This window comes from Hylobates moloch, unplaced genomic scaffold (assembly GCF_009828535.3).
Source record: "Hylobates moloch isolate HMO894 unplaced genomic scaffold, HMol_V3 SCAFFOLD_6, whole genome shotgun sequence".
Lineage (NCBI taxonomy): Eukaryota > Metazoa > Chordata > Mammalia > Primates > Hylobatidae > Hylobates > Hylobates moloch.
In genome coordinates this window covers 51,475,946-51,503,370 of record NW_026652281.1, presented here as the reverse complement: position 1 = coordinate 51,503,370, position 27,425 = coordinate 51,475,946, and the positions used below count along the sequence as shown (strand labels likewise).

Sequence of the window (27,425 nt, the reverse complement as noted above, 5' to 3'; positions counted from 1 at the left end):
ATAGTTTGAAGTCAGGTAGCATGATGCCTCCAGCTTTGTTCTTTTGGCTTAGGATTGACTTGGCGATGCGGGCTCTTTTTTGGTTCCATATGAACTTTAAAGTAGTTTTTTCCAATTCTGTGAAGAAAGTCATTGGTAGCTTGATGGGGATGGCATTGAATCTATAAATTATCTTGGGCAGTTTGGCCATTTTCATGATATTGATTCCTCCTACCCATGAGCATGGAATGTTCTTCCATTTGTTTGTATCCTCTTTTGTTTCATTGAGCAGTGGTTTGTAGTTCTCCTTGAAGAGGTCCTTCACATCCCTTGTAAGTTGGATTCCCAGGTATTTTATTCTCTTTGAAGCAATTGTGAATGGGAGTTCACTCATGATTTGGCTGTTTGTCTGTTATTGGTGTAATAAGAATGCTTGTGATTTTTGTACATTGATTTTGTATCCTGAGACTTTGTTGAAGTTGCTTATCAGCTTAAGGAGATTTTGGGCTGAGATGATGGGGTTTTCTAGATATACAATCATGTCATCTGCAAACAGGGACAATTTGACTTCCTCTTTTCCTAATTGAATACCCTTTATTTCCTTCTCCTGCCTGATTGCCCTGGCCAGAACTTCCAACACTATGTTGAATAGGAGTGGTGAGAGAGGGCATCCCTGTCTTGTGCCCGTTTTCAAAGGGAATGCTTCTAGTTTTTGCCCATTCAGTATGATATTGGCTGTGGGTTTGTCATAGATAGCTCTTATTATTTTGAGATACGTCCCATGAATACCTAATTTTTGACAGTTTTTAGCATGAAGGGTTGTTGAATTTTGTCAAAGGCCTTTTCTGCATCTATTGAGATAATCATGTGGTTTTTGTCTTTAGTTCTGTTTATATGCTGGATTACATTTATTGATTTGCGTATGTTGAACCAGCCTTGCATCCCAGGGATGAAGCCCACTTGATCATGGTGGATAAGCTTTTTGATGTGCTGCTGGATTTGGTTTGCCAGTATTTTATTGAGGATTTTTGCATCGATGTTCATCAAGGATATTGGTCTAAAATTCTCTTTTTTGGTTGTGTCTCTGTCAGGCTTTGGTATCAGGACGATGCTGGCCTCATAAAATGAGTTAGGGAGGATTCCCTCTTTTTCTATTGATTGGAATAGTTTCAGAAGGAATGTTACCAGCTCCTCTTTGTACCTCTGGTAGAATTCGGCTGTGAATCCATCTGGTCCTGGACTTTTTTTGGTTGGTAAGCTATTAATTATTGCCTCAATTTCAGAGCCTGTTATTAGTCTATTCAGAGATTCAACTTCTTCCTCGTTTAGTCTTGGGAGGGTGTGTGTGTCCAGGAATTTATCCATTTCTTCTAGATTTTCTAGTTTATTTGCATAGAGGTGTTTATAGTATTCTCTGATGGTAGTTTGTATTTCTGTGGGATCGGTGATGATATCCCCTTTATCATTTTTTATCGTGTCTATTCTTCTCTCTTTTCTTCTTTATTAGTCTTGCTAGCAGTCTATCAATTTTGTTGATCTTTTCAAAAAACCAGCTCCTGGATTCATTAATTTTTTGAAGGGTTTTTTGTGTCTCTATTTCCTTCAGTTCTGCTCCGATCTTAGTTATTTCTTGCCTTCTGCTAGCTTTTGAATGTATTTGCTCTTGGTTTTCTAGTTCTTTTAATTGTGATGTTAGGGTGTCAATTTTGGATGTTTCCTGCTTTCTCTTGTGGTCATTTAGTGCTATAAATTTCCCCCTACACACTGCTTTGAACGTGTCCCAGAGATTCTGGTATGTTGTGTCTTTGTTCTCGTTGGTTTCAAAGAACATCTTTATTTCTGCCTTCATTTCATTATTTACCCAGTAGTCATTCAGTATCAGGTTGTTCAGTTTCCATGTAGTTGAGCGGTTTTGAGTGAGTTTCTTAATTCTGAATTCTAGTTGGATTGCACTGTGGTCTGAGAGACAGTTTGTTATAATTTCTGTTCTTTTACATTTGCTGAGGAGAGCTTTACTTCCAACTATGTGGTCAATTTTGGAATAGGTGTGGTGTGGTGCTGAAAAGAATGTATATTCTGTTGATTTGGGGTGGAGAGTTCTGCAGATGTCTATTTAGGTCCGCTTGGTGCAGAGCTGAGTTCAATTCCTGAGTATCCTTGTTAACTTTCTGTCTCATTGATCTGTCTAATGTTGACAGTGGGGTGTTAAAGTCTCCCATTATTATTGTGTGGGAGTTTAAGTCTCTTCGTAGGTCACTAAGGACTTGCTTTATGAATCTGGGTGCTCCTGTATTGGGTGCATTATATATTTAGGATAGTTAGCTCTTCTTGTTGAATTGATCCCTTTACCATTATGTAATGGCCTTCTTTGTCTCTTTTGATCTTTGTTGGTTTGAAGTCTGTTTTATCAGACACTAGGATTGCAACCCCTGCCTTTTTTGTTTTCCATTTGCTTGGTAGATCTTCCTCCATCCCTTTATTTTGAGCCTATGTGTGTCTCTGCACATGAGATGGGTTTCCTGAATACAGCACACTGATGGGTATTGACTCTTTATCCAATTTGCCAATCTGTGTCTTTTAATTGGAGCATTTAGCCCATTTACATTTAAAATTAATATTGTTATGTGTGAATTTGATCCTGTCATTATGATGTTAGCTGGTTATTTTGCTCGTTAGTTGATGGAATTTATTCCTAGCCTTGATGGTCTTTACAATTTGGCATGTTTTTGCAGTGGCTGGTACCGGTTGTTCCTTTCCATGTTTAGTGCTTCCTTCAGGAGCTCTTTTAGGGCAGGCCTGGTGGTGAGAAAATCTCTCAGCATTTGCTTGTCTGTAAAGGATTTTATTTCTTCTTCACTTATGAAGCTTAGTTTGGCTGTATATGAGATTCTGGGTTGAAAATTCTTTTCTTTAAGAATGTTGAATATCGGTCCCCACTCTCTTCTGGCTTGTAGAGTTTCTGCCGAGAGATCAGCTGTTAGTCTGATGGGCTTCCCTTTGTGGGTAACCCAACCTTTCTCTCTGGCCACCCTTAACATTTTTTCTTTCATTTCAACTTTGGTGAATCTGACAATTATGTGTCTTGGAGTTGTTCGTCTCCAGGAATATCTTTGTGGTGTTCTCTGTATTTCCTCAATTTGAATTTTGGCCTGCCTTGCTAGATTGGGGAAGTTCTCCTGGATAATATCCTGCAGAGTGTTTTCCAACTTGGTTCCATTCTCCCTGTCACTTTCAGGTACACCAATCGGACGTAGATTTAGTCTTTTCACATAGTCCCATATTTCTTGGAGGCTTTGTTCGTTTCTTTTTATTCTTTTTTCTCTAAACTTCTCTTCTCGCTTCCTTTCATTCATTTCATCTTCCATCACTGATACCCTTTCTTCCAGTTGATCGCATCGGCTCCTGAGGCTTCTGCATTCCTCACGTAGTTCTGGAGCCTTGGCTTTCAGCTCCATCAGGTCCTTTAAGGACTTCTCTGCATTGCTTATTCTAGTTATCCATTAGTCTAATTTTTTTTCAAAGCTTTTAACTTCTTTGCCATTGGTTCAGATTTCCTCCTGTAGCTCAGAGTAGTTTGATCGTCTGAAGCATTCTTCTCTCAACTAGTCAAAGTCATTCTCAGTCCAGCTTTGTTCCGTTGCTGGTGAGGAGCTGCGTTCCTTTGGAGAAGGAGAGGTGCTCTGATTTTTAGAGTTTCCAATTTTTCTGCTCTACTTTTTTCCCATCTTTGTGGTTTTATCTACCGTTGGTCTTTGATGATGGTGACGTACAGATGGGTTTTTGGTGTGGATGTCCTTTCTGTTTGTTAGTTTTCCTTCTAACAGATCTCAGCTACAGGTCTCTTGGAGTTTGCTGGAGGTCCACTCCAGACCCTGTTTGCCTCGGTATCAGCAGCGGTGGCTGCAGAACAGTGGATACTGGTGAACCACAGATGCTGCTGCCTGATCGTTCCTCTGGAAGTTTTGTCTCAGAGGAGTACCCGGCCGTGTAAGGTGTCAGTCCACCCCTACTGGGGGGTGCCTCCCAGTTAGGCTACTCGGGGGTCAGGGACCCACTTGAGAAGGCAGTCTGCCTGTTCTCAGATATCCAGCTGCATGCTGGGAGAACCACTACTCTCTTCAAAGCTGTCAGTCAGGGACATTTAAGTCTGAAGAGTTTACTGCTGTCTTTTTGTTTGTCTGTGCGCTACCCCCAGAGGTGGAGCCTACAGAGGCAGGCAGGCCTCCTTGAGCTGTGGTAGGCTCCACCCAGTTCGAGCTTCGTGGGTGCTTTGTTTACCTAATCAAACAACTAACTCGGCAATGGCGGGTGCCCCTCCCCCAGCCTCGCTGCGGCCTTGCAGTTTGATCTTGGACTGCTATGCTAGCAATGAGTGAGACTCCGTGGGTGTAGGACCCTCCGAGCCAGGTGTGGGATATAATCTCCTGGTGTGCCGTTTTTTAAACCCGTTGGAAAAGCGCAGTATTAGGGTGGGAGTGATCCGATTTTCCAGGTGCCATCTGTCACCGCTTTCTTTGACTAGGAAAGGGAATTCTCTGACCCCTTTTGCTTCCCGGGTGAGGGGATGCCTCGCCCTGCTGCGGCTCGCACACAGTGCGCTGCACCCACTGTCCTGCACCTACTGTCTGGCACTCCCCAGTGAGATGAACCCAGTACCTCAGTTGGAAATGCTGAAATCACCCATCTTCTGCGTCGCTCATGCTGGGAGCTGCAGACTGGAGCTGTTCGTATTCGGCCATCTTGGCTCCTCCCCAACAAATAACATTTAAATATCTGTTCTTTCTTTTCCAGTCAGGCATGGATGCTGCTTTGGATGACTTAATAGATACTTTAGGAGGACCTGAAGAAACTGAAGAAGAAAATACAACGTATACTGGACCAGTAGTTTCAGTATGTGATCTTGATATCTGTAAAAATTCATACTCAGTGGGTAGGAGAGCAAATAAGGCCATGGTCATGAAGTACAAAAGAATACCTAGTGAGGCCAGGTGCGGTGGCTCACACCCGTAATCCCAGCACTTTGGGAGGCTGAGGCAGGCAGATTACTTGAGGTCAGGCATTCAAGACCAGCCTGGCCAACATGGTGAAACCCTAAAAAATACAAAAATTAGCTGGGCATGGTGGTACATGCCTGTAATCCCAGCTACTTGGGAAGCTGAGGCAGGAGAATCACTTGAACCCAGGAGGCAGGAGGCAGAGGTTGCAGCGAGCTGAGATTGCACCACTGCACTCCAGTTTGGGCGACAGAGCGAGACTCCATCTCAAAAAAAAAAAAAAAAAAAAAAAAAAGAGTATCTAGTGTTCTGTCATTTGCATAGAAACTGGATGATGTCAGTATCAACACAGCAACTAAAAATTAGTATTGGGGATGGAAATGGTTTGTCTTTTGGCAGCTGCATTATAACATCGAGTTAGCAAACATTTGTTGTTGTGCTAAGATTGACACTGGGACACAGTCCACTGGGTCACACACTTATTTTCCATCCTCAAGATTTAAGTATAATGGACTAGAACTTGTTTTGACTTCTCAATACTTACCACCCTCAGTTTATCCCTATTCCTAATTCCTAAAATTATATTTTCCTTGGTATTAAAAAAAAGACATGCCGGCCAGCCATGGTGGCTCACACCTGTAATCCCAGCACTTTGGGAGGCCGAGGCGGGCAGATCACCTGAGGTCAGGAGTTCGAGACCAGCCTGGCCAACATGGTGAAACCCTGTCTCTACTAAAAATACAAAAAAATTAGTCAGGCGTGTTGGTGCATGGCTGTAATCCCAGCTACTCAGGAGGCTGAGGCAGAACTGCTTGAACCTGGGAGGCAGTGGTTGCAGTTAGCTGGGATTGTGCCATTGCACTCCAGCCTGGGCAACATGAATGAGACTCCATCTCAAAAAAAAAAAAAAAAAAGACACGCCATAGGCTAGACAAAAATATTTGCAACAGGTATAACAAAGGGTTTGTTTCTAGAATTTATAAAGAATAAAAAACAGAAAAAGACAACCCAATAGAAAATCGAGAGAAAACTTGACTGACCAATAAGCAAGTAAAATGAAACTCTCCTTAGTAATTAGGATAATGATACTAAAACACAGAAGAAACACTGCTTTGCATTTATCAGATTAGCAAAAGTGTGAAAGTCTGACAATTCCTGTAGTTTTCCTATAGCTGATGGGTGTTCATGATGAACATTCCCTTCAACCAGGAAGTCCACCTCTAAAGAGATTCCCAGGAGGGAGCCTTGCCCATGTGTGCAAGGAGTTATAAGAACTGGTGAAATGTTTGGAAACAATTTTATTCAATAGAGGACAGGATAATAAAATTCAGTGCTTTATAGTGGTTAAAATGGATTATTTATGTATCAACATGGATACATTACAAAAACATAATTTTGAATAAAAAATGCAGAATGATATGTAGAATATGATACCATTTATATAACATTGGAAAATATGCAAAGTAATGCTGGACATTGTTTATGGTTACCTACATATGTAAAAAGTGTTATAAAATAACTTTAAATTGATATGCTAAAGTTCAGAATGGTGGCTATTTCTGATTAACAGGAAAAGGAAATTAGGTTTGAGAATGCTAAACAGGAGACATCCACTCTGTGATTTTGTTTTCTTAGAAATGAGAAAGCTGATAGAGTTGGGTATTGGGTTATACAGACACTCATTATCTTATTAACTGCTCTTTTGTATTGGTTAGAAACCTTAGATAATGAAAACATTTGAAAACAAAATGTATTTAGAAGTCAACTTTAGTATTTTGAATATTTTCTAGCATTACATATGAGTTAAGCCAATTAAATATGGGTATTTGTGTAAACATAGAAATGTAGTTGTATCAAGTGTTGGCTTCTTAATGATTTATCCTTCATCTCCGTACTTCCATAGATTAATAATGGAATAGTGCCTTAGTTTCAGAATATGCATATAGCATTATCAGGTAATTAATTATATAATATCCCTATGTGTATGATTTTGTTCCAGGATCCAATGAGTTCCACCTACATAGAGGAATTGGGTAAAAGAGAAGTCACAATTCCTCCAAAATACAGGGAACTATTGGCTGTAAGTTAAATAATCATTTACTTTTATTTCACTGTTTCCTCTTTAGAATATAATTTCATGTCAATATTTTTACAATGTTTAAAAGTTAGAAAATATAATGGTGCATGTGAAATTGTCATTACTATGAAGCTTACTGCATTGGTTGGCTGGGGCTGCTGTAAGAAAGTACCACAGATCGGGGCATAAACAAGAGATTGATTGTCTCACAGTTCTGGCGGCTGGAAGTCTAGAATCAAGGCGTCAGCAGTGCTGGTTGCTTCTGAGGGCTGTGAGGGAAGGTTTCTTTGAGGCCTATTGTTGGCTTATAGATGGCCGTCTTCTTCCCGTGTCTCTTCACACCGTCTTCCTTCTGTGCTTCTGTGCATATCTCTGGGTCCAAATTTCCCCTTTTTATAAGGACACGCATCATATTGGAGTAGGGCCCACCCTAATGACCTCACCTTTACTTGATTCTGTAAGGAACCTATCTCAAAATCAGGTCTCGTTTTGAGGTACTGTGGTTAAGACTTGAACATATAGATCTGGGGTGGGAGGCACAATTCAACCCACAACGGGCAATGCATTTTGCCAATCTTAAGGATTAATTCTACCTTCTCAACATCATCAAATTAATATTTGTTTCAGAAAAAGGAAGGGATCACAGGGCCTCCTCCAGACTCTTTGGTGAGTTTATATACATGTCTTCTGATCTAAATTAATAGTTTTATATTTTTGGTTGGGGGAACAGGGCTATCAATTCCATATTTGAGGATTATGACTTAACTCATCTTCAAATCAAATGGAGTTTCTGTGTGTTCAGAGAAAGGGGTTGGTGTGAGGGTTGTCTCAGTGCTCCTGAGTCTCATAAGTAGGTTTTTTGAGGGAAAGGAGAATGAAGGCAAGAAAGTATTAGAATAGAATGCATGTTCATAATAATAGAATGAGAATGTAACTCCTTTTGAAAGGGGGAAGTGGAAAATAATACTTAATGAGTAGCCACTCTCTTCAAAACATACACTTTGATCTAAGTTGTTTCATTAACACATCTCATTTGGGAGCAAGGGAATTGGGAAAGTGCATGCTTCATTTGCTAGGTTTATGATCCATTCTTCCACTTGAGTGGTTCCCATAAGTTACCCATCACTGTGCCTGTTTCTTTAGAAACCCATGGAGCCAAATGATGCTATAGACGCCTTGTCATCTGACTTCACCTGTGGGTCGCCTACAGCTGCTGGAAAGAAAACTGAAAAAGAGGTATTGTTTTTAGTGTTGTTAAGGGAAACTTGTTAGGAACTATTTTGAACTTTAAAAGAATAACTTTTTAGTTCAGGCTATTACAGTTAAACTTTCCTCATCTGTAAATCTAATCTTTTGTATTTTATTTTTCAGGAATCTACGGAAGTTTTAAAAGCTCAGTCAGCAGGGACAGTCAGAAGTGCTGCTCCACCCCAAGAGAAGAAAAGAAAGGTGGAGAAGGTATAGTCACAGTCTACCTGACAGCAGTTGCTTTCCAGAGCCTGATCTAGCTCATTCAGGAAACTGCCAGTAGTGCATAACCCGTGATGAGAAGCCATGATTTTTGCCCTCTTAGGTCTATCTGGAATAGTGAAGCCAATGAGGGTTATGTTGATCATCTCCAGGCAAGCTTTGTGTGTTTCTATAACTGCTTGTGAATGATTTCAGCACAGTTGTCTTAGTTGTCATCTAAGACCATCTCACCATTATGATACACAGAAGGGCAGAAACCAGAGAAATTGCACTCTTGGAACATAAAACCTTCAAGTTTGATTTTATAAAGGACGTTGAGCCCTGAAGATCACTAGAGGGACACCAAGTAGCTGGTACTGCCCACCATTCTTAACTATATTCCACTATGACGTAATTCTCACAAATCGCAAAAGGCAATCCTGCAGCTCTGTGCTGGCTGGGAACACATGTCTCCTCTGCAAACAGTCAAGATAATGCTCAGGAACAGTTTCTATCAGAGCTGCTTGTGCCTCTCCCCTCCTGGAGTGGACAGTTTATTTTTATCTGCAGGCTGGGGAACAGTGCTGAGCACCACACCCCTGAGAGTGGGAGTTCCTACAACGATCAGCCATTGTGCCTTCAGAGAAGAAGGCAGCAGGGGCCACTTTAAGCTTCACTGCTTCCTAAGCTTAGGTTGTCAGAAGCCTTTTTAGAGATACATTTTTAGAAAAAGAAAAACAGTGTGGTAACAGTTTACTATTTGCTTCTTTTTTTTGTTTAGAGTATTTTATAATAATATTACTATAGCTTTATGTCTAGCTTACCAAATAAGGGGTGAAGTGTGCCCCAGAGAACTCTGTTACTATAGAAACGTGTCTTAGCCCCAATTTCCACTCATTGGTAAGTTCTTTTTCCTTTCTGTCTTTTGCAAGGTTTCAAATAAAATTGCCTTTCTAGAGCACTTCCCCAATCCACATTCAGTTTATAATCTAAAATGTATTTTACAAAGAAGTAAATGGGTTGTTCAGGCTCCAGAGATGTCTTTTTTCATGCACAGGATTTTTTACTTTTAACAGGATACAATGAGCGATCAAGCACTCGAGGCTCTGTCGGCGTCACTGGGCTCCCGGCAAGCAGAACCTGAGCTCGACCTCAGCTCGATTAAGGAAGTCGATGAGGTACTGACCTTAGAGTTGATTTACAAAGCATGTTAGTCTGCACATTACAAAACTGAATGCATTCTGCATGTTTAGAATTCTTGCACAACTTTTATTGGAGGGTAAAAGTGAGCATTCTTCATTGTGCTTTATTTATTGCTGAGTGGTTAGCAACTAAGGGGGATAGTTACATGATTGACTTGTGAAACAGCTAGAATTTTAACATTTGAGATGAACACGAATCTCCCTTGCTAGAGCTTAAATGACAGCTGACTAAACAAGGTAACAAGGAGGCAACGCCTAACAGGAAATAGTGAAGTTTGGCAATTGGAAATTTGTATTTTCAGAAGGGTTCTGGGTGCGTCTCTTTGTAAGAGAAGGACATGTCTATACAAGGAGTGGGAAGATCCTTCATTTATCACTATGGGGAAAGATGTTGAAAATTTTGTCTCAAATTAAAATCAAGCAGTAATTACTTTAACTAGAGCTCCTGCATATTTAGAGAATAATGCTAATGAGTGTTTATCCCATCACACTCCAAGATCTTAACAAGCCTTCTGAACCAAAACAAGCTTATATCTGGTGTAGGAAAGTTTTAATATTAAATTGTAATTTTTGTAGAATTTTTCAACTCAGTCCTCTGAGGGGAAAGAGGAAGGAAAGGAGAGAGCTGCCCATTCCTGACAAGGCGGTGTTGTGGGGAGATGGAAAGGCAGCCTGGGATCCCCAGGAGCCCACCCCACCTCCATCAGCTCAGGCTGGGGGCACTGGCAGGCATTGCTGTCACAATGCCCCATCTCTGCTATCACTTCCTCTTCTGAGTCATCAGGGAAGGGGAGTCACCCTGACTTCCAGCAACTATCCTTGAGTCTGGGACTACCCTGGCCTAAGATGGGCCAGTTTCTACCTTCGACTTTCTTGGAGGGCTCACCGGCCACAGTGTGGCATGATAAGCTTTGTGATGGTGAACACAGGGGAGCAAGAGAAGCAGTTCGTATCTTCCAGGACCAAGTAATGTATTGGGAAGAAGGGAAACTTAATTACAACACAATGTGAGATATACATTACTTAGAGTAGCCGATAGAAGCAGTGTCATCTTGAGGAAAGGGTGGTGTTGGCAGAACCCTGGGGGGAGTCAGGAGGCCAAGCTGAGTTGTGGCTTTACCACCTGAGGGTGACAGGGCCACAAGTATATTGCACTTTTACCCCAGGCTTCTTACAGACACTTAAGGAGAGACAATAAATGTGGGAAGGGAGGGTATAAACATGTTATAAACCTCAGGATCAAAGGAGTCTTAAAAGTGACTAAAAGCAGATAAGCAGATGTTAAAAAAAAAAAGTGACATAAAATAAGTTATTTAAGCATGTGGGTAACTAGTTTGGGAATGCATATGAATGTATTAAATTTCCTCTAGAAAACTTCAGAGTCACAGCAAACTAAAATTCCAGCAAAAACAACTCTTCTTTTCCACTCTCATGACATAATAGTTGTCTTATTCTGTTCTCATGCTGCTAATAAAGACATACCAGAGACTGGGTAATGTATAAAGGAAAGAAGTTTAATTGACTCACAGTTCCACATGGCTGGGGAGGCCTTATAATTATGGTGGAAAGTGAATGAGGAGCAAAGTCACGTCCCACATGGCGGAAGGCAAAAGATCATGTGCAAGGGAGCTCCCCTTTATAAAACCATCAGATCTAGTGAGAATTATTCACTATCATGAGAACAGTACAGGAGAGCTCTGCTCCCATGATTCAATTACCTCCCACTGGGTCCCTCCCACGACACGTGGGAATTATGGGAGCTACAATTCAAGATGAGATTTGGGTGGCGACACAGCCAAACCATATCACTAGTTTTCCTTTTTAATCATATACAAAGTATAAATGTTTCTAAAGAGGATCTTTCAGTCCTCTAGATTCTTAACCTGAATTCTTAGTACCCAACTTAATGGGTCCTTTACATCCTAGATAGTCTGAGGATGAGAAGGCTCAGGAAGGTCACTATCAGCCTGTAGGAGTGTCCACTGCCACCCCAGCACACCCCAGAATAGAGAGCTGTCTGGGGAAAACCACACAATACTCCAGAGACGAAACCCATGCCTACTTGGTATTCCCATCATCTACCATAACATAAAAGTTTTTTATTCTATAATGATACCCCATTATAAGTCTCCCACATTTTTAGGTGTGGCTGCCTAGTCTAGTGCCATTTCAATCCAGTAGACTTTTTTTTCAATGCCTACTATATACAAACCACAGAGCAGGCATTTCAAGACTATAAAGATCAAAGAGGAAAATAAAAGCTCTGGCTGCATGTGTAACTCTCACTGTCCGCAGCCTGAGATTAGTGGGGAGGACCGTCTTAATACAGGTGACGCTGGATGTTCATGAAGGCTGCTGTGCCCTGACCTGGGGAGTGCTGCCCCATGACAGGATTTCTCCAGATGCCGAAATAGAGCATGACTGGAAATGTTTAAAAGAAAACCATGACTTCATCCTTTAATAAGAGCTTCTCTATAAAACAGTCAAACGAATCCCAAAGCACAGAACAGTGCCTGTTCCATTAAAAGTGCTCAGTAAGTAGTAATCAACTAACCAATCAGTAGAGAACCACACTCTTAGGCTAAGATGCAGATGGGGGCTGTGGGTTGGGTTAGAATATGCCAAGTGAACCTCCTACCTTCATTTATAAATTAAATCCATGCCTTGATATAGGTACAAATTCTTACATATTATGGAACTTCACAGTACCCACCAGCAGGTTAAATTGCAAGTGTTGTGTCCTAGCAGTCAGTGATCTACTATAGAACTACTCTTTTATTTGTAATGCAGCTAGTTGTTCATGGTTCAGGAAGCTAGAGAAGTCCTGGCATTACTGAAGAGAGTCCTTTTAAAAGAGGTAAAACAAGTTATCCATGGATCAGCCAAGATTTGTGATGGGCTGCTTCTCCCATATCTGAACTGGGTTTAATGTGAAAATTAGTCGTGTTTCCTCTCCCTTCCTTAGACAGCTGCCTCGTTGAGTAAGACAGATGAAGGCCATTAAAATAATTGCAACTAACTGCTGCACTGTGCTTACTGTCTTCAAAGGATCTTTTACTTGCTTTTCTCTGGTGATCTTCACAAGTCAGTGAGCTAGATAAGGGTTATTAGTAGCCACATTTTACAGCTGAAGAAACTGGACCAAAGAAAGGCTAAGTGGTTTCCCAAGGTCACAGCAGCTGGGAGCAGAACAGGGCAGCTCCCCAGGATCCCTGGCTGGGCTGCTTTTGCTCAGTCACCCGCTGGTACCTTTCTCACAGCTGCCCACCATGGTCTTGTGCTTTGTAGTTTACAAAGCTCTTCCAGATGCTTTTACCAGATTTGGTCTTCTCTATAACACTCAGGAAGTACAGAGAGGAAGTGATATCATCTCATTATGTACATTATCCAACTACTTTTTTTTCCCTCCATTTTCATCAGGCAAAAGCTAAAGAAGAAAAACTAGAGAAGTGTGGTGAGGATGATGAAACAATCCCATCTGAGTACAGATTAAAACCAGCCACGGTAAATTTTTAGCCACAGTGCATGACAACAGCATCTTACCTTTGAGTCTTGTTTTGTTGTATCTGTACCCTTGACACTGTCAAAGGACATGTCTGTCCCCCATTCGGATATTAACTCTGAAAACCTGAACCTTTTTTCTCTGCTCCCTACAGTTAGACCCCTTGAGGGATGGTTTGTCCCTGACTGGCTTCCTAAGTAGTGACCATGTGTTCATTAAAATTCCCACAGATTTAAATGTTTCATTTATTAACAGTTCTTACAATAGATCCTTAAACTCAGAAGGAACAATTTGGGGATAATTTTTTTTTCTAACTGCTATATGGATAAAAGCACCATAGGTCTTCTGAGGGGTAGATATGAATGTACGAGGGTTTACCAGTATCCTAAGTTAAGGTGGTTTTGTTGCTGTTGTTTTTGATTATGGCGAGGATGGTAGACTAACTCCTGTCATTACATTTGTCTTTTACTTTTGAAATCATGCATATAAACACATGTTGGAAAATGTTTACAATTCTAAATTAGGAAACCTCATATCTAAAAAAACTAAATAGTGTTATAGGAATGATATTCACCTCTTCACTCTAGGTTGGAGAATTGGGATTTTTTAAAAGCTTTCATTAACATAGCTACGTCTTTACTGCCAAAGAAGTTCTTTTCCCTATTACTCTATCCAACAGATGAAAAACATTTTTTAATAACTTAAAGTAAATGTGCATTCTATTTGGTAACATCTTGATTTTTATAGCTCAACTCCTTTTTTTATACTTTATAAAAAGTAAATCTGAAACACCAACTCATGTAAATCTAAGAAAAAAATTAGTTGACATTTCATATCCTGGAATTCCCAGAAACAAACTTGATGGGACATGAAAGCAAAATTTTCTATTTCATTTCCAATGAATTTTAATTTCGCTACAGGATAAAGATGGAAAACCACTATTGCCAGAGCCTGAAGAAAAACCCAAGGTTAGGAAATACGTTTGTTTTTTTTTATACTTAAAGAACAATAGACATGTAAAGTATGAATTAAGATAATTTTGACAGTCCGGAGTTCACTGTGCAGACTTGCATGCTAACCTAGTACAGGGGAAAGGGGAGCTTCTGATGATAACACTTGGCTGATACCTGTGGCCCCTTTCCATATATTTTAAGGATGATCTTCCTCATGAATCGTTACTAGACTATAAATTTCTAGGTAAAATTTATTGCACGCTAGAAACTGATGTCAAGAGGCCTCTTAAGTCAGATTGAGCTAGCACTTAGAGTTCCATCCTGATCAAATTCTCTAATGATTCCATTTTGCCTTAAGTTGGTAGTAACCTGTCACATGTAATCAGCAACATTTATTAATCACTTGCTATGCACCTGGCACTGCACCAGATGCTTTTTGGATATTACCTTTGTGAGTCCTCAATGAATGAGGACGGTACTGTTATTATTCCCATTTTACAGTGTGGAAATTGAGACATAGAGGGCCTGTGTAAATAGCGCAAGGTCAAGGGGCTAGAAAATAGCAAGCCAAGCCTAGGACTTAGAACTCAGGCTATCTGGTCTGAGTCCCAGCGTCTGAATCACATGCCCTTCTATCATGTTACTGTTGTTAGTGACAATCTCCACATGCCCTAAACTAATACCACTCTCCTGAAAGAACAAGGGGTAGGAGAACTTTGCTGCCAAAATCCCACATAATCATAGGAACGGAATATATCATCCATGTTTTCACTTATTCAGAAGAGAAGTCATGAGGAAATAGGAAAATAATAATCACATTTTAAAAAATTATACAGATTTTCATTGTAGAGAACAGGCAATTTTATTTGAACAAAATTCTTCTGAAACTGAAATATCAAGGAAACGTTTGACCAAATAAAGCATAAATACTTTTGTGGTACTGAGGTGTTTAGTATTTCATATTTGGGTCATGAAAATTTTATCTTAATGTTGATAAATGAAAAAATATGCCCTTTACAAATTAGCTTTGGGCGTTAAGTATGGCCTCATATGTGTTAATCAGGAAAAAAAATTGCTCCATGAAAACTTTTTTTTACAAAATAAAAAAGAGTCGCGTTGTAATATACAGCACTTCTTATATTACAGCCTCGGAATGAATCAGAACTCATTGATGAACTTTCAGAAGATTTTGACCGGTCTGAATGTAAAGAAAAACCATCTAAGCCAACCGAAAAGACAGAAGTATGTTTCTAAACATATAAATCTCTAGTTTTGAGGTTTGTGATCTTAAAAATGTGAGACAAACTGTTTTAGCATGAAACAGTCTATTAGAAAGCCTAATATGTCATCGTTTTTTCCATGTCATTTTTGTCTTCCTTTTTGGATGTGCTTTCTGCCCCACCCTAACCCTGATATTCTTGCAATTGAAGTCCTGCAATGACTCCTTCAGGAAAGCTTTGGAACCCATGCCTTCCTTCTTGTCCCAGCTTCTGTAACTGACCTGATTGGAACTGTCAGCACCCCTCCCCTCTGGGTTGCAGTGGCCTTTCTGCAGTCTCCTTCATGTCCACCAGACTCATTCTTTCTCAAGCATGTCTGTAGTCATGTCATTCCTCTGCTTCTATCCCCAGGAGTTTCCCATCTCTACAAAAAAAAGTTCCTATTACCATATTCTTGACCCAGTTTTCTTTCCTACCAAACTGTGTCCCTGTGTCAATAAACTGAATAATAAGTATGTGTGCATCCCTGGCTTTTCTCACTTGGTTCCTCTGTCTTGATTGACCTTTCTTTCTAATTCTAGATCAACTAAAGTCTTACTCATCTTTTCAAGGCTCTGCTAAAATATGGCTTTCTTTATCTGCTGCTTTTCCCTCCCTAAACTATATCCATCCAACCTTTATTAAGCAGAACACAACATGGCAGAGGATCTGTAGTTCTTTTTTTATATATCACTATTAAAGCCTTTGCTACAGAGAAGAGTTTAGCTGTTTTAGTCCCTCTTTAACTCTAACATTTATGCCAAGTTTAAAAGGGTAGTAAGTTCCTTGAACGAAGAGATCATATCCTATTAATGACCATCTGCTGAGCACCTTGCATATAGGATAGGCTTCCATAAAAGTCTAGATTTAAAACAATTTGTTTAAAGGTTTGCTTCTGGTTTTTTTTTTTTTGTTTGTTTTGTTTTGTTTATTCTTGAGATAGGGTCTCACTCTGTCTCCCAGCTGGGAGTGTAGTGGCACGGTCTTGGCTCACTCCAGCCTCAATCTTCCTGGCCCAAGCAATTCTCTCGCCTCAGCCTCCTGAGTAGCTGAGACTACAGGTGCATGCCACCATGCTTGGCTAATTTTTGTATTTTCTGCAGAGCTAGGGTTTGGCCATGTTGCCCAGGCTGATTCAAACTCCTGGACTCAAGTGATCCACCCTCCTTGGTCTCCCAAAGTGCTGGGATTACAGGCATGAGCCACCACACCCAGCCTTGAAACTTTATTCTTGTGATAAAATAAGATGGGACAGTGGTTCTCAAACTTCAGCATGCATCAGGATTATCTGGATAGTTTTTTTAAACATAGACTGCTAGACTCTACCCCCAAAGTTTCTGACTTAGTACATGGGGTAGGGTTCTAAGAATCCGCATTTCTAGGTTCCCTTATGGTGCTGAGGCTGTTAGTTCAGGGATTACACTTCGAGAACTTGTGGCTTATTACTACTACTTTCCATTCCTACATAGCTGTGTATAAAGTGCTCTTAGATTTATATAAATACAATATTTTACATAATGCTATATTACATAATAGGCATATTTGTTATACATAATGACAAATAAATAATAGAAATAATAGCAATAATTGCTCGAATGTATTGAGCTAACTGTGTTCCCAGGTACTATGCCTAGCACTTTGCCTGCATTTTCTCATATAGGCCCCGTACCAACCCTTCAGATGTGGATACTGTCATTGTTCTCATTTTACACATGTGGAAACTCAGTTTCACGAGTTTCAGTAACCTGCCTAAGGTGAGAAGTAAAACCAAGTTGAAAAAAAATGGCAGCTGAAGAGTTTTAGCATGCTTTGACTTATTTACTATTCAGCAATCCTTAGGTATTCAAGAGAATCATGTTCACACCATATAATGTAGCGGAGTGTCTTGTTGGTCTACCATTACTCAGTCTTATTAACCAAATATTTCTAAAGTTATTGAGAGTACTTGTGTCTTTCCTCAGGAATCTAAGGCCGCTGCTCCAGCTCCCGTGGCGGAGGCTGTGTCTCGGACCTCCATGTGTAGTATACAGTCAGCACCCCCTGAGCTGGCTACCTTGGTGAGTGACTCCCTGGGCATCTGAGCAGTGGCTTGAGAAAGTTTTCCTCCTCCTCCTGTCACTCTCTGCTGTGTATTACCATCATTTTATCTTATTCTGACAAATTAAAAATAAAATCTGATATCATTATAGTATCTGTTGTTTCTTTGGGCTTTGGGGTGTCGTAGAAATTCAGACTAAGATTTAAATTTTTAATTAAATTACTCCCAACTGTATTTTTCTCTTCTGAAATTCTAGTTCCTCAGCTATTGTGGATAATCCTGCTTTTTCACTTTTCTGCATCTTTTAAGCCTATATGGATTTCCACCGAAAGCCCCAAGTTACTTTTTTACTGACTTTCCTGGTAGAATAACATGCAGTAAAATCATGATTCCTCCCTGCTCTTCCCACTGCAGGAGGTGAGACTGACTCAGTTTCTTTCTCTTTCCTTCTTCTTTTCGTGCTTCTCTCTCACTTTCTAATTTTCATATGAAGTATGATATCTAAGAAGGTGAATCTTTGTTTCCTTTTGATTTTAGTGTTTTTTTTCCATTAGTTAATAATAGAATTTGACTCAGGGAATAACATCTGATGGAATTATATTTCAATTATATTTCATTACTACAGAATTAGTACATCTTCCCTCTGAACACCTACCTTTCATCATCTACTGTGCCATTGTTCTAGATGTTTTGCAATGTCTTCTCATTAAATTTTCACAAGGACACTATGAAGTCTGTCCTGATCGTCTTCCTGTAATAGCTGAGGGAAATAAGGCTTTGAGTTGACCTTGATCCACTTGATATTTCAGAGCCTCAGTTGAGATGAAAGATATGGCCCCTGCTCTCAGCTGTCCTCAAGACTAGTGTGGATATGAGCCCTCCCCAGTTTTTTGAGGTTTTACTCTTCGGGTACTTTTTACAACATGGGTGCCAGGCCACAGTGGTAAAGAACAGGAGAGGAGGAGGGACTCTAGGAGGACTCTGGTGAAGAAAGCAGGCAAAGAGGCTGTGATTGGAGTCAAAACGACAATAGCCAGCATTTCCTGGTAGAACTCTTGTAACCAAAACCTGCACCTGCACCACCTACCTCATCTGCCAAGTGTGACTGCCGGGGCTTTAGAGGGCTCAATTCCTTTTCAACTTTACCCTGACTGTAGAGCTGAGCATTGGATTGTTAGAAAGCAAACAAACCAGAACAAAACAAAAAGCTCTTGTTTTCCCTTTCCCCGTCCTCCTTTCCAGGGCCTCAACGCCACCAACTCTGGCCATGGTTGCCCAGGTTACTGTCACTGAGGCAGTTGGTATTTCTGGGATTGTGACACCCTCGAAAGCCAGAAAGAATAGCTGTAGAGTGTAATAAAGGTCAGAGGACTCAAGAAAGGCATGAAGATTAGAGAGTAAAGGAAGACAGACCAGAGGAAGGAGATGAATGTGTTCTCTAGGTGGTTCTTGTGTGTATAAAAGAAAATTTATTAAGGAAACCCAGAGACCTGAGTTGTAGTTGTGAATTTGATAATATCAAATACTACAGAAAATAGAAGTTTTAGTCCTTACTCCTGTTTCCAGATTCCTTTGTTCTTAAGTCTGCTTCTCTCCTAGGTTTTCTTTTTCAGTAATTTCTTAAGCAAGAGGTTGGCAAAGGGCACAGGTTTGGGGAAGCAGTGGTTTCCAAAGATTCTGTAGCGTAGAGTATGAGAAAACAGGATTATAGTGTGAGCAGGTGTCTTAAATCATGTAGCAACTCACATTGCTTGGATCAGACTTGGGTACAAGTGCAACTCTTGAGATCCTTGATTAGAGTGTTGCAACTCTTAATACTTAATACTTAATTCTTAATTTAGGTATAATCCCAAACAGGTTAGAAACCTCAGGGATTTTTTTTTTTTGTAGCTCTTGGGAATAAAACCCATGCAGTGTTGAGCCACTAGGTGGTGCTAAATCACTTTTCTTTGGTGATCTTTCCTTTTGCAGCACAGTTTATCAGAAAAACAGCTTTTCTTACTTGAAATGATGGCTAAAGTATAAAACAAATACAGTTTTACTCTAAAATTTTAATAGGTGCTCATTGTGAGGTCAGATATTTTAATAATAAGATTAAACTCTGAGATTATTTAACCCAAGGCCTTTCACAGTTTTGTTTGACCAAGACCAACAGTGGGAAATTCATTGATATTGCAACCCCATCCCCATACACTGGAAGCAACAGTTTAAAGAATAGTATTTATCCCTTCTATGTATGATGCATTGTATACACACACACACACACACTTTCACACTTTTTTGTTTTGTTTTGTTTTTTTTGAGGCAGAGTCTTGTTCTGTCATCCAGGTTGGCCTGCAATGGCATGATCTCGGCTCACTGCAGCCTCAGCCTCCTGAGGTCAAGCAATCCTCCCACCTCAGCCTCTTGAGGAGATGGGACTACGGGCAGGCACCGTCATGCCTGGCTAATTTTTTAAAACTTTTTATAAAGATGGGATCTCACTCTGTTGCCCCGGCTGATCTCAAACTCCTGAGCTCAAACAATCTTCCTGCCTTGGCTTCCCAAAATGCTGTGATTGATTACAGGTGTGAGCCACTGTGCCTGATCCTGTTCTCTTCATTAAAAAAGAAAAGTCCTGGCCATGAACCACTAAGTTGATTTTTATGAGCTACTAATGTACAGATGATTCCCTTTATTTTCCCTTGACACCATTTATCCTCTGTGTTCATCCAGTGTGATTTTAAATACCAGCATGGCCAGAGTTCATTACATTTTGAGGGAGTACATTTCATTTTGAATAATCGGACCTCAGGTAGACAGTTCTCACTGTGCCATTCAGGTTAGTTGGTCACAGGCAGAGTCACCAGAACCAGCCCTGAAACCCATTTGGTCAGTAGAAGCCCTGTGAAGAAAACAGGCTTCCGAGCCTCCTCTTCTGAGACGAGCCAGGCTGTCCCACAGGAAATGGAGGGAATGGCCTCTTGTGGGCTCTGAAAATCTTTCCTGTGCCATCTGCGGAATGATCTCCATAAAGACCACGTCTTTCTTTTATCCTGGTATTCAACTTATCTGTGGTACACCTCAATCCATTGTCTTATTTCTAAACCAACTCTGGGTCAGGTCTTGTAAGTTTCACATTATCAACATATAATTTGCACACAATGTTTAATATAAGAAATTTGCTCGAATGTTAAACATTTTGGTTTTTAAACATAGATTCTAATTCAGTTGATAACTTGAGTTATTAAAAGATAACATGTGCCTTTTATCTGAAATAATGATATGCCTTTCTGAATTGTTTCATAGCATATGTTTTAAAGGGAGTGATTAACCACCTACTTAATATATCCACTAATGCACTTTCAGAAGGGCACAGTGCCAGACGATGCTGTAGAAGCCTTGGCTGATAGCCTGGGGAAAAAGGAAGCAGATCCAGAAGATGGAAAACCTGTGATGGATAAAGTCAAGGTAATGGCAACTGAGATACTTCTGGAAAATAACTATCATTGATCACCTCCTCCCCCTGCAAATAAGTTAGTCATTTGTTTTGTTTTTTATATTTCCCGTAAAACATGACCAGCTGGCTTTTTCTATTATTGTGCATATCCTGTTTAATAAGCTAAACCTGAATAAGCTGCAGTGTTGAACCCCCACAGTGGATGGACGACATGCACAGACCGGAGGCCTCTGAGTCTCATCTTTGCCCACCTGCATTGATATTGCTGGGACTTGGGAAGGAAGCGGCAGCTGCCTGCTCCTCCTCACAGCTGCCTTGCAGCCCAGCAGGTTTTCTGCTGGTGCCTGAGCCTGCCAGATTAAGTTGCTGTAGGAGCACTAAGCATATAGCCATATGTACTTCCTAACCTAATGATAGATTTGTTTACCTCAAATCTAGTCACTCAGGCATGAATTTTATGGAGAGAAAAAAACATGCTAACAATGAAAATGGTCTAATTTTTATTCAGGAGAAGGCCAAAGAAGAAGACCGTGAAAAGCTTGGTGAAAAAGAAGAAACAATTCCTCCTGATTATAGATTAGAAGAGGTCAAGGTAAACAGGCTAGAGTCTTTTTCTATTTTATTTTAATTCATACTGAATTCATACACAGAACAAAGAGACTCGGGAACAGACCTGGAATATAAAGATCTTGTTTCTTCATATTTCAAACACCAAATAGTATTAGTCTACTACTAATAGTGTTAGAACATCAGATACAAAGCTAAAATATTCCTAAGTAGACTTGATCCTCAAGTGAAAGAAATCTAATGTCTAAGCTACCTAATGTTTTCCTTTCTAACCCACAGCTTGTTACAATACCAGAAATATTAAAAAACCTTGTGTAGATAGGAGAACTAAAATGAGGAATAGGCCGGGCGTGGTGGCTCATGCCTATAATCCCAGAACTTTAGGAGGCCAAGGGAGGAGCATCTCTTGAGCCCAGGAGTTCAAGACTAGCCTGGGCAACATAATGAGACCCTGTCTCTACAAAAAAATAAAAAATAGTCAGACATGGTGGCATGTGCCTGTAGTCCCAGGTACTTGGGAGGCTGAAGTGGGAGGATCACTTGAGCCCAGGAGGTAGAGGCTGCAGTGAGCCATGATCATACCACTGCACTCCAGCCAGGGTGACAGAGCGAGACCCTAACTCAAAAAGAAGTAAAAAATGAAAAAAAAAAGGAACAATTACTTTATATAAGAAAAATTTGCAACTTTCAGATATAAGTTGGAAAAATAAGAGAACCTATTTAACATTGAGTATAGTGTTAAGTTGCCCCACTTCTTCGATTTTGAAAGTACAGATTGTACAGAACAAGGGGGAAGACCCCATTATGAGTCTTGTGGTTTAAGTGCAGTCACTTAAATGAGGCAGATTCGTGGACAGTTAAACAATGTCAGTCATCTTTGTAGCAGGCCAGGATTTAAAAGAGTATTCAACTAAACTTCATTAACAATTCTAGAAAATCAAATTCATGCTTCTCACTCATCCATGTGCACTAACCCATTTATTTAGCAGACACGGGAACTAGACTGAGCTCCCCGTGATTGAAAGTTTATTGTTCTGGATACCTTTATATTTGCTTCCTGTGTTTTACAATTCAGTTGCAGCCATAGCGTTTCTGTTAATTTGGGCTCATTTGTACGTTGCTTTCCAAAGTTCCTAGAGAGCATGCTAAGGGCCACATGTTCTGTCTCCACTGAGTGCCCATTCAGTAGAGGCTGGTCAAGTGCAGGTAAACTCTCTTCATGATAGGTGATTGGTTGGTGATTTGCTGTCTCCCTTTACTGAATTTAGTAGTAGTGTTTAAGGAAGCAGTTGATTCTCAGTCCCTGATCACTTTATTCTGTAGTCATTTCATCCTCCTCTGACTTACCTCACACATTATTAGTTACCTGTTAATAACATTTTCAGGCACTAGCTTCATCTCATTTAAATCCTATGTTGGTATTCACCAGCTATGTTCCCATCAGGTCTCTTCAGTGAGATTCGGCTCCCCAAGGGCAGGCCACAACCTCCCCTTCCAGACACAGAATGACGCAGTGATGGAAAATCGATTTCAGTTTGAGTAGGGAGCAAAAGTGCCCCCAGAGTCCCAGGCATCACTTAGGAAATCGTCTGCCTTTACAGCTAAGAGATGGTGCAGAACAAGCCCAGGTTCAGCTTTCCCCTGTACCTGAAGAATGGTCAGAAGGCACAAGTGAGTCATGAGGGAAGCAGGTGATACAAGTTGAATATCCCTCATCTGACATGCCTGGGGACCAGAACTGTTTCAGATTTCAGACTTTTCTAGATTTTGGAATATTTGCCTTATATCTGTTGAGCAGCCCTAATCTGAAAATCCAAAATGCCCCTGTGAGCATTTCCTTTGAGTTCTCAGGTCAGCACTCAAAAAGTTTCAAATTTTGGAGCATTTAAATTGTTTTCAGATTTTCAGATTAGGGATACTCAACTTGTACCTCTAAACCATTGCTCTTCACATTTTCAATGAAACAAAAACCAACCTTAACCAGTTTCTCAGGTGAAATATTCATATATATGTATATCTTTGTATTTGCTTATTTTTGTATAGGTGGATAAATGGGATTTACTATTAGTATATAGATCTCCTTTTACTAAAGAGCCCCACATGCTTTCTTCATTTTGTCCTATTACTCAAATGTGGCACTTGGAGTCGTTTACAGCTTGACCTAATCTGAACCATAAATTGCAGAGCGTTTCATCGACAGGTTAAACTCCCTGAGGGCAAGGCCTTTGTCTGCGATTTTCTGTTGTATTGCCAATGCTTAGGTCAGGGCTTGGCATGTAGTCCTTGCATATGAGTTAGATGTGTGGCTTACAAGGTTAACCAGCATTTTCCAGACAACCTCTACAAAGCCCACCCCCATGTAGGTAAAGGGCTTATCCCACACTGTCCTGCAAACCCCAGTCACAGCACCACATACCACACTATGCTGACTTTCACGTTTTCCTCCTGTGATAGTCTCTGGGCTTCTGAGGTCACAAGCCATACCTCATCCAGTGTGCAGCCCCCGTGACTCAGGAATGCCTGGTGCTTGTGAGCTGTTTGTTGACATGAACTAATTAGAGCATATTCTCTGGTGAGAGAATCTATTTCCTGACACAATGGATCTAATTTAAAATGTACAACAGCAAGTATAACCTGTAGACCCTTTGTAATGTTTACAAGGTTTCATACTTTGGATACAATGTAAAATGATTTCATGCCATGTTCCCCCCCCCCCCCATAGGATAAAGATGGAAAGCCACTCCTGCCAAAAGAGTCTAAGGAACAGCTTCCAGTAAGCAAACCAGTTTTCTCTGAGGATATCTTTTCCTTTTGGCCCTGATTGCAATGGTGTTTGTTGATACATTTCCTGGTTCTTGCAGCCCATGAGTGAAGACTTCCTTCTGGATGCTTTGTCTGAGGACTTCTCTGGTCCACAAAATGCTTCATCTCTTGTAAGTCCAAAACTCTTGATTTTATTTCTTTAGTTGTTTTTTTTTTTTTTTTTTTTTCTTTGAGACAGAGTCTTGCTCTGTCATCCAGGCTGGAGTGCAGTGGTGCCATCTTCAGTCACTGCAACCTCCACCTCCCAGGTTCAAGCGATTCTCCTGCCCAGCCTCCTGAGTAGCTGGGACTACAGGGGTGCACCACCACACCCAGCTAATTTTTGTATTTTTATTTTTATTTTTATTTATTTATTTATTTATTTATTTATTTTTGAGACGGAGTGTCGCTCTGTCGCCCAGGCTGGAGTGCAGTGGCGCAATCTCGGCTCACTGCAAGCTCCGCCTCCCGGGTTCACGCCATTCTCCTGCCTCAGCCTCTCCGAGTAGCTGGGACTACAGGCGCCCGCCACCACGCCCGGCTAATTTTTTTTGTATTTTTAGTAGAGACGGGGTTTCACCGTGGTCTCGATCTCTTGACCTCGTGATCCGCCCGCCTCGGCCTCCCAAAGTGCTGGGATTACAAGCATGAGCCACTGCGCCCGGCCAATTTTTGTATTTTTAGTAGAGACGGGGTTTCACCATGTTGGCCAGGCTGGTCTCAATCTCCTAACCTTGTGATCCGCCCACCTCGGCCTCCGAAAGTGCTTGGATTACAGGCATGAGCCACTGCACCTGGCCTATTTCTTTAGTTTTAGAGTGGCAGAAATAAATGGAAACTGGTGACTTAGAATCTGACTTGGGAACTCAGGAACAATCATAAAATTAATGGCCCTCAACCCACTGTAGCCATTAAAAATGTGTTACAGCATGAAATACTGTCCCAACATGGTGGATGCTTTTAGTAGTGTAACTAATATCAAGTACCAGTACCCCTATGAAAAGAGAATTTAAATGTAAGCTTATCCAAAATTACTCCTCAGACAACTTTACCTATTGATATTTCTACAATTTATTATTTCCCAAATTGCCTCCTAAGGGAACTTAGCTCCATGTGGAACATAGAGTCCCTCAAAGGGAACTCTGTTACTCGAAAAGTTTGAACAATATTGGGTAATGTCAAGTAGGTTTCTCTACTGTAGGATTTTCATGGCTTTTTATATGCAAATATATAGTGAGTCTGTTAGAGTTCCCAAACTTAATAACTGCAGAACCTTTTCTTGTGGGGTGTGGTTTATCTATTTACTGGGAACTCAGTTTTTAAACCACTGAATGTATTATTAGCAGTCAGTTGGAAAGGGTTGAACAGTTTCTATGACAGTGGCGTGGAAAATATATTTATATCAGTTGGAGAATAGACAGAATGACAACTAGAAGAAATGATGATTCTTTGGAATTGCTGACGTTGTTACTTTTGCTGAATGAAGCAATAAAGCCCCTCAAAGAAGAGCTTACTAACCAGAGCATGTTCTTCTCTGTACCCCTGTAAAAGCACCATGCTGCTCATCCCGTGACCTTCCTCTCATCATCTTTCATACAGACCACATCACAGCAAAGCACTCCAGCCTTGATTTAGAAACCATAAGACATGGGGAAGAATACAATGTGAGGAGTACCCCAGGAATGTGGAGTCATAGCATTACACTGATGCAGAACAGATGAACAAATAGTGGGGAACAAGATCTCAATTCCCTTCCTCCCCCTATCATTATTATTATTACAATTGTTAGGGGTGTTTTTTCTTTTAGAAATTCAAAGATTTGGAAAAAGTAACAATGGATTTATATGCCCCCTTCAAAGACACGTAGCAGTGAAATGGTGAGATGAAACAACCGTTAAAAAAAGAAAACAAAATTTACTCTTAGAAAATTAGCAAAGGAAACATTAGTGTCAACAATATAGTTTGTAAAGTAGAAATAACTAATCATCATGAGAACCAAATAATCAAAATAGTTATTTAGGGGAAAGTTTCAAGAACTTTGAGGGAAAAGTATCACATATGGCTCATAATTAATGTTCATCTATAAAAGAATAGCTCCTGTATGTACCATGCTCTTTGATAATAATAAAATAGAACAGAAATGCTATATAAAAAGAAACACTTAAAACTATTCCCCTAATAATACTGAGATCACATTGATGATAGACTACTTTAAAACATCAAAGATATTACAAGTAAAAATCTTTGAGAAGCAGTCAAAGCAATATTCCTGTGATACATTGTCATAAACGCCTTCATCAATAATAGAGATAAAGAGAAACCTGATAAACCAAATGCTTATTGAATTTTAAACTGAAATTTCTAAAAGTTTTAATAAGGTAACCACCCAAAACAAAGTAGCAATAAGCATACCAGGAAATGAAAATAGCAGCATGAAAGTTAACTGGCCAATAGTTGTTTCTTTTGAAATAACAGATACTTTATAAAATACTAGCAAATGCAAAAGAGGAAAAAAACCTTACAAAAAATACAATTAAATTTTAACAGAGTAATATAATAATATAGAGATCAACTAAATTATTGGTAGTTTAAAGCCAATAGTTGGCTTTTATGAATTTTTAACATTTTACAAAACACTGGTAAATACAGAAAATAATCTTACTAATAAAATTTAACATAAATGTGAGAAAATACAATAATCAGTACAGAGCACAACTAAATTATTAGGAAACACTATGTACAACAATTTTCTAAGATTAAACAAAAATATAAAACTGCAGAATTCACAAAACCTAAAAAAAAAAAAAGACTGAAGAAAATATTGCATTGGTTTTCAAACTCTCCTTCTACTGAAGGTTTAAAGATGACTCCTTTAACTGTTGAACACTCCGTCCTTATGTGGCATAAATATGTCATGAAAAAGATGGAGTCACATAGTTGCTTCTATGAGTAATTATGATGCTAATCTTAAAATTTGACAAATATAACAGTATCAGCTAAAGTTACTAAATGTGTAGATGTAAAAATTACATCCAACGTACATAGAATATAACAAACAGTTAAGAAATTATTTGCCATTATAAGTATTGATTCAGTAGCAGGGAAATTGTCAATATATTGTAGCAGTATATCACATGGAAACAAATAATTATGTCCATGTAAAA

At 39.9% G+C, this 27,425-nt stretch overlaps 1 protein-coding gene across 26 annotated transcripts in view; it reads left to right on the top strand.

Moving 5' to 3' along the window:
* The window catches only part of CAST (calpastatin), an 800,936-nt gene that overhangs the window by 759,393 nt on the left and 14,118 nt on the right, over nucleotides 1-27,425 (top strand). For 25 of the 26 annotated variants that reach the window (XM_058440706.1, XM_058440705.1, XM_032156783.2 and 22 more), the window contains 14 exons: nucleotides 4,771-4,869; nucleotides 6,973-7,053; nucleotides 7,678-7,716; nucleotides 8,194-8,286; nucleotides 8,422-8,508; nucleotides 9,576-9,677; nucleotides 13,122-13,205; nucleotides 14,124-14,171; nucleotides 15,303-15,398; nucleotides 17,377-17,472; nucleotides 20,802-20,903; nucleotides 21,401-21,484; nucleotides 24,182-24,232; nucleotides 24,321-24,392. In XM_058440706.1, the coding sequence (XP_058296689.1) occupies nucleotides 4,771-4,869; nucleotides 6,973-7,053; nucleotides 7,678-7,716; nucleotides 8,194-8,286; nucleotides 8,422-8,508; nucleotides 9,576-9,677; nucleotides 13,122-13,205; nucleotides 14,124-14,171; nucleotides 15,303-15,398; nucleotides 17,377-17,472; nucleotides 20,802-20,903; nucleotides 21,401-21,484; nucleotides 24,182-24,232; nucleotides 24,321-24,392 (1,134 nt within the window). The remainder of the gene's footprint in view (nucleotides 1-4,770; nucleotides 4,870-6,972; nucleotides 7,054-7,677; nucleotides 7,717-8,193; nucleotides 8,287-8,421; nucleotides 8,509-9,575; nucleotides 9,678-13,121; nucleotides 13,206-14,123; nucleotides 14,172-15,302; nucleotides 15,399-17,376; nucleotides 17,473-20,801; nucleotides 20,904-21,400; nucleotides 21,485-24,181; nucleotides 24,233-24,320; nucleotides 24,393-27,425) is intronic. The other variant, XM_058440691.1, reaches the window with a different exon arrangement.